Consider the following 15,549-nt stretch of genomic DNA (forward strand, 5'->3'; position numbering starts at 1 on the left):
CTGAGTATAATACTTCAGGGGAAAAATTGGTCTTTCAATGAAATAGAGGATTTTCAAGCATTCTTGATGAAAAGACCAGAGCTGAAAAGAAAATTTGACTTCCAAACACAAGAATGAAGAGAACCATGAAAAGGTGAACAGCAAAGAGAAGTCATAAGGGACTTAATAAAGTTGAACTGTTTACATTCCTACATGGAAAGACAATATTTGTAACTCTTGAAACATTTCAGTATCTGGGTACTGGGGGGGATTACACACACACACATGCACACACGCACACACACATAGAGACAGAGTGCACAGAGTGAATTGAAGAGGATGGGATCATATCTTAAAAAAAAATGAAATCAAGCAGTGAGAGAGAAAGATATTGGGAGGAGAAAGGGAGAATTGAATGGGGCAAATTATCTCTCATAAAAGAGGCAAGCAAAAGACTCATTAGTGGAGGGATAAAGAGGGGAGGTGAGAGAAAAACATGAAGTCTACTCTCACCACATTCCACTAAAGGAAAGAATAAAATGCCTACTCATTTTGGTATGAAAACCTATCTTACAATACAGGAAAGTGGAGGATAAGGGGATAAGCAGAGTGGGGGGGGATGATAGAAGGGAGGGCATGGGGAGGAGAGTGCAATTTGAGGTCAACACTCATGGGGAGGGATAGGATCAAAAGAGAATAGAAGTAATGGGGGACAGGATAGGATGGAGGGAAATATAGTTAGTCCTATACAACACAACTATTATGGAAGTCATTTGCAAAACTACACAGATTTGGCCTATATTGAATTGCTTGCCTTCCAAAGGGAAGGGGTGGAGAGGGAGGGAGCTAAAGAAGTTGGAACTCAAAGTGTTAGGATCAACTGTAATGTTCTTACCACTAGGAAATAAGAAATACAGGTAAAGGGGTATAGAAAGCTATCTGGCCCTACAGGACAAAAGAGAAGACAGAGACAAGGGCAGAGAGGGATGATAGAAGAGAGAGCAGATTGGTCATAGGCGCAATTAGAATGCTTGGCGTTTGGGGGGGGAGGGGAGAAAAGGGGAGAAAATTTGTAACCCAAAATTTTGTGAAAATGAATGTTAAAAGCTAAATAAAAGAAAAAAAATGTCAGAGTAGAACCTTTTCAATACTAAATGAAAACAGGAGCAAACATACCTCGATTTTTTTCAGCCCAGCATCCACCCAGTAAAGCAGCTGGCTAAGAGGCTCAAAAGCTAAAGCTTCCACTGTTTCCAGGCCAGAATTGATGATCACTTCTTGCCCAGAGCTCCCATTCAAACAGAGACGCTAAAGAGGGGGGGAAAACAAAGTTTTAGATGTTTATGTCCCAAGTAGCTCAGCAATCTATATAAGTGGATTACCAGGTTAACTGAAGTTTAATCCCTTTAAAGTGACACCTCACCCCCAATTTGTCGTAATTTTGATGGAAATCTTAAAAAATAAAAAATATGCTCTATATTTCCCTGCCTTCTTAAACAGAATACAAGAAAGAAATGAGCTTCCTTCTGATGACTCAACCACAAACACCAGCTAATGAGCATTAGAGGGGTCATAGTCTATTTTGGGGGAGGAAAGAACCCACAACTAACGAAGTCACAGTTCTCTGAAGGACTGGAGACTCCAACTCACCATCCTGAGCACCGTTTAGAGTCTGGCAATCATACAGTGATCCCTCTCCAGTTCTCCTGAAGCAAGCAGAGCTGCTGACTCATTACTCTAATCTGAGCTATTAACAAGTTCTTGGGTTTGCTATTTTTTTTTTAACTTTTCTATTTTATTCCTTACTGTGACTTTACCACTTCTTGCTCTTCTTTATACATTTCTTTCTAGTTGGAATTTTCTGATATGTTGCTACCAATATGCTCTGTGCTGGGGAACCAAATAAGCAAACATATTAGAACTGTGTCTCAAGTAAGAATAAATAGGTTCTGAATGAGGGGCTAGCATTACTTATACATATATGAACTTTGGTATATCAACATTTATTTAGACAGTTCAGAGACTTGTTTATTTCCTTTCTGTGTTTTGGCCTGTGCCCCAACAGTTGATAGTCTAGCATGGAAGGGAAGAGACAACAGGGAGTAAAAGCATGTGTATTCCCTACCTTAGGACCCCAGAGTAACCAAGTATGCCCCTCACCCCCCAAGACCGAGGAAAGCACATGAGGAACTTCACCACAGGTAAGGCCACAAGACAGATTCTGATCTTGATATATGAATATGGGGGGAATCATGATATATCATGGAATGGTCTCAAGTAGGCTACCCCTCCCAAACCCTGGAAACACCTGACCATTTCTCAGGATGTCACTGAACAAGGCTCATCAGATGTGTAAGTTAAAGCTTAAGCTGACCTTTAGTAGCCAAGCACAAGCTCTCCATTCAGGTGTACAATCAGCTCACCTGGATGATGTCCAAGGCCAAGTCAGACCAGTACAAGCAGTTATGTTCATAGTCAAAGTCCAAAGCCACAGCTGCCCGCAGCCCTGTGACAGGCAACTGCTCGATGGCCCCAGAAGACAGGTCATAACGGTAGATGGATTTCCTCATAGCATACAGAATAAACTCATTTTCCTCTGTGCAAAGAGACAAAAATACAAGAACATCTCAGTCCGCAAAGCTGGGGAGGGGAAGGGAGGAAGTACCAGGAAATCTCAGTTTACTTAACTAGGGATAAGAAAGAGGGAATGGAGAAGAGGGTGTCAGAATTTTGTTGAACCAACAAAGGCTCACATTTATGTCACTTCAAGATTCACACGACTTCTTATTTCTTATTCATTTGCTCCTCACAACAACTCTATAAGGTGGGTGTTATCCCCCGCCCCTCCCCATTTAAAAGGTGAAAAAATAAAAACTCTAAGAGAGAAAGAAAGTGATTTGCCAAGGATTGCACAGTGACTAAGTGACTGAGGAAGCGATTCAAATTCAGGCTTCCTGACTCCAGTACCACTGCTACCTCAGGAAAGTCTTTTGGCTTCAAGTTTTTTTATTTGTAAAACGAGAATAACATCACAATACTTACCCAACCTGTCCCAATGCAGGAATAATCAATCAAACAAGTGAGTGAACAAGCTTACGAAAGCACCTATTCTGTGTCAGGCATCATGCAAGGCTCTGAGGACACAGAGACAAAAGAAACAGTGCCTGTCTTCAAGAAGCTTACACTCTCTGGAAAGCCCTTTTTCATAAAAGTAGACAGCTGGTGGCATAGTGGATAGGGTGCTAGACCTCGAATCAGAAAGTCCTGAGTTCAAGTGTGACCTCAGACACTTACTAGGTGAGTAATCCTGGGCAAGTTAAGTTACTTAACCTTTGTTGCTTCAGTTTCCTCAACTGTAAAATAAGGATAATAATAGCATATACCTCACAGGGTTGTTGTATCAAACAAGTTTTTATTTGTAAAGCTCTAGCACAGTGCCTGGCCCATAGTAGGTGCTACATAAATGCATATTCCCCTAAAAGAACTGTAAAATGTTAAATGGATGTGAACTTTCAGTACTAATGGTACTTCTGAAAGGTCCCTTTCAGCTTTAAGATTCTATTAATCTCTACCAAACAAGAAAGTGCCCTCTGTCTCCACCCTTCCTACCCAGCTACGTATCAGAGCATGCTGCTGTTTGTGTCTTCTTCCTCTGTGGTCTTGAGGATCTGAAACTTCTCAGTCTTAAACTGACAGCAGAAAGAGGTTCAGGACGTAAGAAGTCCCCTTCCGCTTTACCCTGAAGGCTCTAGAAGCCCAGAATCATCACCCTTAACCACTGAAGCAGCCAGAGGTGAGACACTTTGAGAGAAGTCTACACACACTAACCAGCAACACTAATGACTGCCTACCTGAGAGAAAAGACACCCCAGGTCAGGAAGTCAGGGATTCTTGGACAGGTGGGGTGGGGTATCCAGGAACTTTACATATACATATATGACATATATAAATATACGTACACACTTATGTGTGTGTATAAATATATGTATGTGTGTATACAGATATCTCTATCTATGTATTCTTAAAGTTTCTGAACTCCCCTTCAAGAAATCGTAATGTGAAATTCTAAGTATACATACATGTGTTTGCATTGTGTGTGTGTGTGTGTATATACGTAGTGTAGCACACATATATTTCTATGTTTGTGTGTATATATACACATCCCACATGCGTGTATTTTATACATATCTGTGCATACATGTATATGTGAATATGTATATAGCTTTTATAAATATTTCTACCTAAATATTAGTTTTTCAGTATAATTGGTTACCTTACTTTAGACATCATTTAAAAACATTATTCTGAGGAGGGGTCCATGGGCTGCCAAAGAGCCCCATGACATCACAAAGGTTAAGAACCCCCTTCACTAGACAGACACACAGAAGGGCAAACAGCTGAGAAAACTAAGTTCCTGAATCTGTGCTGCTTCACCTAACAGACAGAAGCAAGAAGGGACCTCAGGCACACCCTAGGCCAGAGGCTCTTCACCTACTTTTGCATTAAGGATCCCTTTGGCAGTCCAGTGAATCCTATGGACCCCTAAGGATAATATTTTTTAAGTGCATAAAATAAAAATACATAGGATTACAAAAGGAAACTAATTCTACTGAAATACAGTAATCAAATTACTGAGAAAACAGACTGCCTGAAATCTATCCTCTTAGGGTTTCAGGTTAAGAGCCACTGATCTTACCCAATCCCCTCATCTTTATGATGAGGAAACTGGAACCCATGTAGGGTAAGAGACTTGTCTAAGGTCACACAGATAAGTATCAGAGATAGAATTTGAATCCAAGTCTTCTGACTGAAGAGGTCTTTCCATTTTGTCATGGTGACAGCTTATATGCCTCTCCTATCCCCTTTAGAACTGAGACAATCTGCCCTTCCAGAATGATGAGGGCTAGCACTGTCTCTTCTGAAATACACCAGTGGAATGAAGCTTTGATGTGGGTAGAAAGGCTAATGAGCTGCCCACACCAAAAGCTGCTGTTTGTTGCCATCTCATCTCTTGTGTTAACATGAACTCTGTCCTCTCCAGTCAATGCTTGCTCAATGCTGATCAAAACGAGACTGGATTCTCAACTTGTGAGTCTCCTACGATTGAGTGAGTCCTCACATGAAAAAGAGTTAACTTGCAAAAACTTCAGATTCTTCTCACACTGTAGAAAAGTTTCACACATTTGCAAAGGGATAGTTCTGACAATCTGTAACTTCATGAGGCCGTGCTCAAACATGGATCCTCTTGCTGCAGCACCGACAGTTCACACAAGAGCAAATCCTACGTGAAAAGTCGTCATGTATCCCCAGAGAGATCAAAGAGGAAAAGGACTCACGTACAAAAATACTTATGGCAGCAATTTTTGCAGGAATAAAAGCAACGGTATGCTCTCCTATTAGAGAATGGCTAAACAAATGATGGTATATACCAGCATGGCATAAGAATGGTCAAATGGACAGTGTCAGAGAAAGCTGAGAAGACCTGTATGAACTGATACAGCAAGGAGTGAGCAGAATCAGGAGAACAATTTATAAAACAGCTTTGAAAAACTTAAGAACTCTGATCAATGCAACGATAAACCACAATCCTACAGGACCAAAGTAAAGCAGGACACCCATCTCCTGCCAGAAAAGTAATGGATTTAAATGCAGAATGAGGTGTACATTTTTGGACATGGCCAATGTAGGAATTTGTTCTGCTTGACTATGAATAACGGTTATAAGACTTTTCTTTTTTGTTGTCATTCAATCAGTAAGAGAAAAGAAAGTGGGAGGGAGAAAATAAATGGTTGTTAGAATTATTTTTTTAAACAACCAAATGTCTCAAGATGGTAGACACCAGCACTGGAAACAATCAAGGCTCCAGTTCATGTTTTTTCTTTCCTTTTTATTTATAAAGGGTCTTAAAATCCTCACACTATGCTGTATACTGTAACAGCTCAACCTTTCTGGTTTTCAAACAGAGCTTCCTGTTGGAAGTCTTGGTCTTTCCTAAGAAGAGAAAACACTAGATGATCTATCAAGAAGGCAAAGGAAATTAAAAACTCTAACTGCCCTAATAGTCAGGGGTTAGCTTCCCACTGAAATTATATTCAAAATTTACAGCATGAATTCATTCTCCTCAGTGAGATTCCACTTTCTTATCACACCAATAAATGCAAACCTCATTCTGCTGGTTTGCTTCTAATAACCGAATGCCTCCAAACTGCCTAAGCCCAGGACTGTCTGCCTTGGTGGTGAAGCAGAGAGTGGACTTCCAGGTGCTGTGAGAAACCACAAAATGGAGCAGAACAGTAACGTCCCGCTATTGATTGTACAAAGCCCCACATCATGACTGTCACGTATATTTCCTCTGACACTAATCATAAGGAGAGATCAGATATTTGCAATCCCATCAAGGAACCTAACTTGTCTCATCTTTGCAAAGGAGCAGGTGTTTTCCACCAATTCCAGGAAGTCACATGCCTGTTTAATGTTACAACTTTACCTAACAGACTTGGAATTCTTTTACATTTAAAAGATGGTCTTGGTCATAAAGAAAACCCACCATTCTACTTCTTATCCTGTCTTCTACATAAAAGTTCTTAACATGGGGTCCACGAACTTGTTTGTGGTTGGGTTTTTTTTTTAAGTAAAAAAAAAAGACTATTTCAATAGAATTGGTTTCCATTATAATCCCACATATTAATGCACTGAAAAATGTTATTCTGAGAAAGCGTCCACAGACAACACTAGAATGCCAGAGGCATCCATAACATACAAAAATGTTAATAGCTCTAGGCTCCTAGTGATTAGAGGGAAGGGTCCTTGGCCCTTCAGACTGCTTTAAATAAACTGGATTCTTTTTCTCCTGAAGAATTACTTCCAGACGTATTTTTTGCTAAAATATATGTTCTAGCTTCTTAAGCAAAATCATTAAACCCTACCTAAGCTATCATTAATAACGGCTCTTATGGATGAAGTGAGTGGGGGAGGGGTAAGGTGAACACGTATCATCTGCTCATTTTTTGTAGTCTGCCGAAAATGTAATCTTTATGAGTCTCCAGTGTAACTGTGTGTTAATTGTGCTGCTAATGATGGAAGATGAAATTAAAGTACCAATGAGTTTCACATGAACAACATCCATGCAAGCTGGTAGCCAGCAGGCCAATAACAGGCTGTCACTACCCCTCTATGCAGAGGCAGGCTGCTTCTGTGACTCATCTAGTCCCTGTCACTGTTCCAGAAGACAGCATCATTCCCTAATGGAAAAAAATCATGCCTCTTCATCAAGGCCTTGGAAAAAATCAAAGAAAGGTTGCAAATGAATGAGACCAGGAAGCAGGGACAAGAAAGAAAAGAGGTCAGAAGATTAAAATCTTTTTAAAGTTACCACAGCTTCAAGTCTATGCTGTATATGCATCAATAAACAGTGTCCTGAAATCAACCTGGAAAATGCTTTAGGCATACCTCCCCTTTGAAACATGCTGCCTTTCCACAGAGTTTTCTGCAATCAGCACGCATGGTATAGATCTAAAACTGAAGGAATGCTACTTATCTCTGCCATCTGGCTTGCTGATCCAATGCCTATGCCAAGTGGCCTCAGGCCTAAGGAACCCACAGCACAGACGGAGAAGCTGGAAGGGACCTTGGAGATCAGCTTATCCAACCCCTTCAACTTACAGTCAGTCAGCATGCATTTATCAAATACTATGTGCCAGGCACTCTGCTAAGCCCTGGGGATACAAACACATAGGTAGCTGGGTGGCACAATAGACAGAATGTTGGAGTCAGGAAAATCCTGGTTCAGACACTTATTAGCTAGGGGACCCTGGGTAAGTCACAAGACCTCTGCCAGCCTCAATTTCCTCATCTGTAAATTGGGGGTGATAATAACAGTGTCTACTTCATAGGGTTGTTGTAAAGATCAAAAAGATAACATGTAAAGATAAACATGCTTTGCAAACCTCAAAGCATCATATAAATGCCAGCTGCTGCTGCTACTACTGCTACTACCACCACTACTACTACTACTATTATCACCACTACCACCAGCACCACCACAATCATTGGCATTGCTGCTCTCACTATTACTACCACTACCACCACCACCCACTACTACTACCCCTACTATCCCTACTTCTATCACCACTGCCACTACCACTACTAGTACATTATCCAGACCTTGCGTGTACCTAGTTACTTACATTTCCTCTCCCCTAGTAGTATTTAACAATGATGGGAGAACACATCCTGGTCAAACTTTACCCTGTAGCATTGGCATCCTTCAACCTTAAACCACATGCTGGCCATCAGTCCTAGTCCTATCATGACTTCAGGGCACCCACAGGTTTAGATGTGGCTGTCAGGTAAGAAAGTGACCACGTTTTACTGGGTCCACTAAAAGGCCTTTCCTCTGCTACAGAAGTGAGAAATTCACAGTTGTGAGCAGTCTCTGGCTCTCTGTAACCAGATTAAGGTGTAATGGGAAATGCTGAACAAAATAAATAAAAATCTAATACAATACTATTGTAGTTATTCATTTGGGCTTGATTCTTCATGATCCCATGGACCATAATGTCCATGGAGTTTTCTTAGCAAAGATACTGGAACGGTTTGTCATTCCCTTCTCCAATGGATTAAGGTAAACAGAGGTTAAGTGACTTGCCCAAGGTCACACAGCTAATATGTGTCTAAGGATAGATCTGAATTCAGATCTTCCTGATTCCAGGTCCAGCACCCCTATCCACTGAGCCATCTACTTATCTCTGCAGTATAGACGATGTTAATTTCTGGTTTTCTAAGTCACCTTGTAGCCTGCATGGACCAGTTCCATTTCAGTTTGAGGGCAGTGTCCTATCGTCAGCTAGGTCTCTACACCTGTGCTTGCACGATGCCAAGACAAGGAAGAAAACATGGTTGAGGAGGAAGATAATGTGAAATTACGTGTTTCTTACCAGCCAGAGGACAGGGAACTAATTCTCCCTCCAAGCGGGCTTCAACATCTCCACCACTACAAGTGTCTCCAGAAATCTTCCGGTATCTACTCACATTACAAGAGGAAAATGAAGAAAAAATGCAAATCAATAAATAATACCACCAAAACAATCATTCCAAAAGGTATGAGGGCACCTTTACCCTTCTTCCAAATAGATTCCATGCAATACTTTTCTGCATAAAAGTAGCAAAAAAATTCCTCTACGTTCTGATTCAAGCTCATGGGCAGATTGGATAAGCCTGAACAGTACTCCTGGAGACTGTCTTTTGGCTCACTGTCTGATGGTGCCAAGTGGGAAATTATCACTTGAACCAAATTCTTTAAATATTATCCAGTCAGTTGGAAAAGATCTCTTTAAGTCATCAATTCTAAGTCACACTAGTGGTGCTTGGTGAGGTGAGATCCATTGGTTTCCAAGGCAGCCCATTCAACTAGGGAATAGTTCTGAGTGTTCAGAAGCTTTTCTCCATAACCAGCCTAAGTTTGCCCACCTACAGCTTCCTCCCATTGCTCCTGGTTCTTCCCAAGAGGGGCCAAGAAGAATGAGTCAAACTGACAGCTATCACGTCTCCTTGTGGGTTCTTTTTCCTCCAGGCTAAACATCTGCTGTTCTACCACTCTTCACTGGGTATGTACTCAAAGCTCCTCACCATCCTTATCACCTAAGAACAAGATGGCACCTACAGCTTCCGAGGGCTGGATTCAGGCTCACCTGGAACACTGGCATTCTGAACAAAAAGAACATCCCCACAAACGCTGGAAAACCAGGGCTGTGAAGGGCTTAGACTCAGAGTTGCCACTCTGGCTGCCCTGAACATGTTCTCACAGTCACAGAACTCAGGAGTTTAAAGGGACCTTTGGTACCTTCTACTCCAATCTCCCAAGCTTTGAATGAGTCCCATCTCTACTATGCCCTGTAGATGGTCATTTAGCCTCCACTTCCATAAATCCAGCTGAGAAGGAGCTCCTATTCTGGAGGCAACCCTTTCCACTTGGGCAGCTTTCATTTGTCTGTCCTATGTAATATTCAAATTTTGGTACTTACAACCTTTCACCAATTGGCCCCAACAGTTTTGCTTCCTGAAGTCACACAGAACAAGTCTACCACATGTGTCTACGGAGATTCAGAAATCTAATCTAACATGTTTCAAAAAATAGTTCTTCTATGCCTGCTAAAGTTCCACACACCATGCTACACAGTCAAAATACAGATATTAAGAGAGACATAGGGCTTACCCTCAAGGAGTTTATGATCTAACAGTAAGGACACAACATGATTACCAACAGAAAAAAGGATAGGCTAGAAAATGATGAAGTGCTAAGACGAAGACTAGTCAACATATTGTGGCAAATCTGAAGATGCTTGATTATTTCTAGCTAGAGGAAAATCAAAAAAAGTTTCGTGGAGGAGGTAGCACATGAACTAGGCCTTGACAGAAATCTATACAGAATTGTATGCAGTCGTGGGGAGGGAGGGAGGTAGTGGGGGGTGGGTGGGGAGGGATAAAATTGCAATTGTATGGCAGTGATTGTTAAACATTAAAAAAAATAAAAAAATTAATTAAAAAAAAAAAAAAAAAAAAAGAAGGGATCTGAATGGAGGGTAGGGGTGGGGAGGAGTCCATACCATGGTTCTGAGAAGGTTTGTGCAAAGAGAAAGACTCTAGTGTCTCCAGAGATGGAATAAGACAATCCTGAAGTTCCCTTTGAACTCTAGATTCTGCGACTATGATACCACATTTAGGTGAATCAGGGTGGCAACTCTTAAATCTAAGCCCTGCAAAGCCCTGATTTTCCAGTATTCTTACTACACATGTTAAAAATACAGGTGTTACAGATGAGCCTAAAGGAAAGACAAAAATAGAGTTTAGTGAATAGTACCAGTTTGCTTGGAATAGATTTGTTGTCATTGTTCAGTTATGTCTGACTCTGTGACCCCATTTGGGGTTTTCTTAGCAAAGATACTGGAGTGGTTTGCCATTTCCTTCTCCAGCTCATTTTACAGATGAGAGTTAAGTGACTTGCCTAGGGTCACATAGCTACTAAGCGTCTGAGGATGGATTTGAACTCAGGAAGATGAGTTTTCCTGACTTCAAGCCTGGCATTCTGTCCACTGCACCATCTAGCTGCCTCAGGATATAGGCAATAGGAATATAAGCTAAGAAGAGCTGTGTGCTGTAGCCATCTTGTATCAACTCACAAAAAGCCAACTGTTAAATTTTCATTAAGAGCATTTGTACCTGGTAAATCAGCAAGTGCTACAAATCAGGGCTTGACTTATTTTGTTGACTGCCTAGATTTAATAAAAGATAGAGAAAATGTTAAAAATGAAGATTAAATGTAAAAGTCTGTCACGAGTACATTTTTTCCACCAGTCATCCAGTTGTTAAAAATTTACCAGTCTATCTCTGAAGAAGAGTCAGGCTTCTGAAAGCCATGAATGCCAAGATAAGAAGTTTCATCATTATGTCCATTTAGTTTAGCTGATAAGGCAATAAGGAGGCTAAGTATTTTATACTTTAGCCCAGTTTTGCCAAGCTAGCTCTGCAGAAGCTCTTCACAGAAGTAAAGCAAGATTAAGTTCGCTAAGGATGGGATGTGGTACTGCCCCTGGTGCAGCTGAAGGAAGCAACATGTCAGTAACCAATACAAATGGATCCAGCTTTTTGTGCTACCACATCCTAACAAAGACTAAGCTCTTCCTAAGAATACAACCCAGTGGCAGAGAATGGGAATAAATGGAGAAGCGTGGCAGAAAGACAAAAACTATATTCCTTCCCTTTCACTGTCTTAGTTGGTTCAGTGGATAGAGCACTGGCCCTAGAGTCAGAAAGACCTGAACTCAGATCTGACCTCAGATACTTACTAGCTATGTGACTCTGGGAAAGTCACTTAACATCTATCTTCCTCAGTTTTATCATCTGTAAAATAAATATAAAAGCACCTATCTCCAGGGTGGCTATGAGGCTAAAATGAGATAATCTTTGTAAAACGCTTAGCAAACTTAAAGCACTATTTCATAGTGGAGAATGTAGTCACTCAGGCCATTAAGACACATGGGCAATGTGACTGTAAGAGCAGAAGTCCTTAACTCCAATTGGGGGGAGAGGTTTGTCTGTGACCTTGAATGAAAAAAAGACATTTTCAATAACCTCTATCTGAAAGTTGGTATTTCTTCAATTATTTAAAGAATATTGATTCTGAGGAGTCTATAGATTTCACCAAGTTGTCAAAGAGATCCGTGACAGAAGAAAGGCTAAGAATCCCTGATACAGACAAAGAAACATACATTCTACAGGGCTCCCCAAAGGGCTATCATCTCTTTAACTTTACATTACTAAGGAAGACATTACCAAGAAAAACTAGAAATTCAGCCGGATGACTGTAAGGGGCCCATCTTTATTTGTCCCTGAGTAGAGAACTAATGGGAAGGGTAATGAGAAAGACCACTAATTTGGCTTCTTTCAAAGTAAACAGAAAAAGAACCAGGCAGATAATGAATTCAGAAACGGGGCTTTTCAGGTTCCATGGCTGCCGGGCTCTCTTGGGCTGGCTGCTGCTTCTGTATAGGACTCAGATTTACTATCTGTTCTGTGAGGAGAATCCTGTTTATCTCCCATAATCTACAGGGTCATTGTAAGAGCAAATAACAAAAGATAAGAATACACTTCAAAAATAAAAGCTCTAAAAATGGAAGGAATTATTAGTGATAGTATCATAATTAAAGATAAGAATACAGTTACAGCTCTTTGGAGGACAATTCATAAAGTGAAGAGCACACTAGTCTTAAGGCAAAAAGGAGGTATGTTCAGAAGCCTAGGAAAAGGGAACGGAAGCTTGGGACCAAAGTTGAAAGCAAAGAGCCTTAATTTCCTTAATGATGATTTCAGCCTTTAAGAACTAGAGGAATCAACAAGAAGGGAATTTTATTCTAGATTTCATTCATGCTTACAGGAACAATCTAGGTGCTGGGGTGGAAATGATGGAGGGAATACTGGAGAATAAGCCTTTATTAAGTGCCTACTATGTGCCAGGCACTATGCTAAGCACTTTCATAGCTAGTAAACATAATAATAATAAAAACACTACGTGCCAGGCAACGTGCTAAGAGGATGAATAGAGATTTATCTAGAAATCAACATGTGTGCAACACGAACACATCAACAACCAATGTGATGTTTTTAAAAGATACAGATGGAAAATGGAAGCAAGGGGATGCAATGAAGGTTGACTATAAAAGCATAGCACAGTTCTGTAAAATAATATCAGGAATAATGGAACTCAGAATGAACAGAGGTGGTAAGAAAGGGTAAGGACCTCAAACGGAGCCCTTTTGTTAAGATGGGCAGGGAAAAGGAGGCAGGTCAGAGGAAGCACTTTTTGGGATGAATGGGATAACAACATGACAACAAAGAAAGACAGGGCTGCTGAGATCCTATTTTGTTTCGGTCTTCTCTGCCAAGAATGTCCTTAGCATTGGAAATGACAGAAATTATTCACAAGGAGTTGCCACCCAAGACAAATTAGGAGAGAACAAGAGAATATCCAGCTACCCAAGAGGAATTCAAGTCATCTGGGTGGCGTATCCTATGCTGTATTATACCCTGGTCAGAGTATGCTATACTACAGCCTTCCTCATAATACTCCCACCATAATGTGCCCCAGTTGGACCAAATCTAAATCCTGGCACTACTATTTGGAAAGAACACTCGTGTTCTACCAGGGGTAGGAAACCTGCAGCCTTGAGGCCACATCTAGCCCTCTAGGTCCTCAAGTGTAGCCCTTTGACTGAATCCAAACTCTACAGAACAAATCCTCTTAATAATAATAAAAATAAATAATAACAATAATAAATAATTAAAATAAAAAATAAATTAAAATCCAAACCATGAAGTTTGGATTCAAAGGGCTACACTTGAGGACCTAGAGGGTCACATGTGGCCTCAAGGCTGCTGATTCCCCACCCAACAGTGTCCAGTAGAGGGTTAAGTAAAATAACAAATAGTCAAAAGTCCGTGCCATATGAGAATCAGTTGAAGAAAGTAGGAATAACTAAGCAAGAAGAGAAAACCTGGGCAGGGGGGGCGGAGAAGAGGAATGAGGAAGAAAGAAGAGACAATATCATAGCAGGATAATGGGCTCTATCTTCAGGCACTGAAAAGAACTGGCAGATGTGATCACTGAGCCAGTGGGATATCTGAAGGATGGTAGAGAACAGGAGAGGCATTGCTGGAGTGCGGGAGGGCAATTGTTCCAATGGGAGAAAAAAAGGCAAAGAAAGTATGGAGTGTGCAGAGCACAAAACAGCAGAATTCTAGACCAGAGTATGAAAGAGCTGGTTAGCAAGCACCTAAGAAGGAAAGTTCTAACTATAAGAAGTCAGCCTGACTTTCTCAAGAACAGGTCAGATCAGACAAACCTTTTTTCCTTTTTGGAAAGCATTTACTAAGCTAGAATGCTACCTATCTACTTTATCTACTTTTTAACATTTGAGAAAGCTTCTCATGTGATTCTGAGAGGAAAGGTGGTAACGTGAACATACTGGCAGCATGATGAACAATCTGGAACTAGCCAAGTGACTAGGCTCAAAGCGCAGGACTCACTAAGGCCTTCATGTCAACTGGCAATGAAGCACCCAGTGGATTGCCCCAGGGATTGAGGCGTGGCCCCAGGCTGTCTTTATCCATGACCTGGATAAAGGTATACTCAGCATGCACATTAAGTTTTCAGATAGTACAAAGCTGGAAGGATAGTCAGGAGCCAAAAAGATCTTGACAGGCTGGAGCATTGGGATGAATCCACTAAGGGTAAATGTGGAATCTTACAGCTAGATTCCAAGATCTGACTTCCCCAGGAGAAAATGGGAGAAGCAAGGCTGGACAGTAGTTTGACCAAAAAAGACTCAGGAGATGACTCACAAGTATGATCATAGCAAAACCAAGAAGGTCACTACGGGTTCTTGAGCCTCCTTAAGAGAAGCAGAGCCTCCAGGAAAAAGGAGGCAATAGTCCTTCTGGACTCTGCCCTGACCAGGCCACATCTAAAGTACCATATCCAGATTTGGACATCATTCTTTAAGAAGGGTATCAGGATTTTTAGAGAGTATCCAGCAGAGGGCAGCAGTGAAGAAACCAGGAATATCTAGCTGAGAAGAGAAAACTTGGGAGGGGGGGAGAGAGAAGACAATACTATTAAAATAGTATTTAAATAATGCATTAAGGTTTGCAGCACATCTTACAAATATAAGCTCTTTTTGTCATCACAATAACCCTGGGAGATAGGTGTTATCATCATCCCTATTTTACAGATAAAGAAACTGAGACAGACAGAAGTTAAGTGACTTGCCCAGGGTCACACAGCTAGTATCCCAGGCTTTGATTTGGTTTGACTTGAACTCAGATTGTCCTTACTCCAGATCCAAAGTTCTAGACACTGCACCATCTAGCTATCTTTTAAGTATCTGAAGGATTGAGGAGGGATTAGCCTAGTTCTGTTTGACCCCAGAGGGCAGAACCAGGGCCAATAGGTAGAAGTTGAAAAAAAAAACAAACTACAGATTTAATATCTGGGGGAAAAACTTCCTAACAATTAGA

At 41.0% G+C, this 15,549-nt stretch overlaps 1 protein-coding gene across 1 annotated transcript in view; it reads right to left on the minus strand.

The window, feature by feature from the left end:
* SORL1 (sortilin related receptor 1) overlaps positions 1-15,549 on the minus strand; it is a 224,599-nt gene that overhangs the window by 95,246 nt on the left and 113,804 nt on the right. Inside the window, exons 16-18 of the mRNA XM_072612918.1 lie at positions 8,916-9,001; positions 2,403-2,575; positions 1,156-1,287 (exon numbers count right to left, since the gene is read on the minus strand). Of these exons, the coding sequence (XP_072469019.1) occupies positions 1,156-1,287; positions 2,403-2,575; positions 8,916-9,001 (391 nt within the window). The remainder of the gene's footprint in view (positions 1-1,155; positions 1,288-2,402; positions 2,576-8,915; positions 9,002-15,549) is intronic.

Source organism: Notamacropus eugenii, chromosome 5 (genome assembly GCF_028372415.1).
Source record: "Notamacropus eugenii isolate mMacEug1 chromosome 5, mMacEug1.pri_v2, whole genome shotgun sequence".
Taxonomy (NCBI): Eukaryota; Metazoa; Chordata; class Mammalia; order Diprotodontia; family Macropodidae; genus Notamacropus; species Notamacropus eugenii.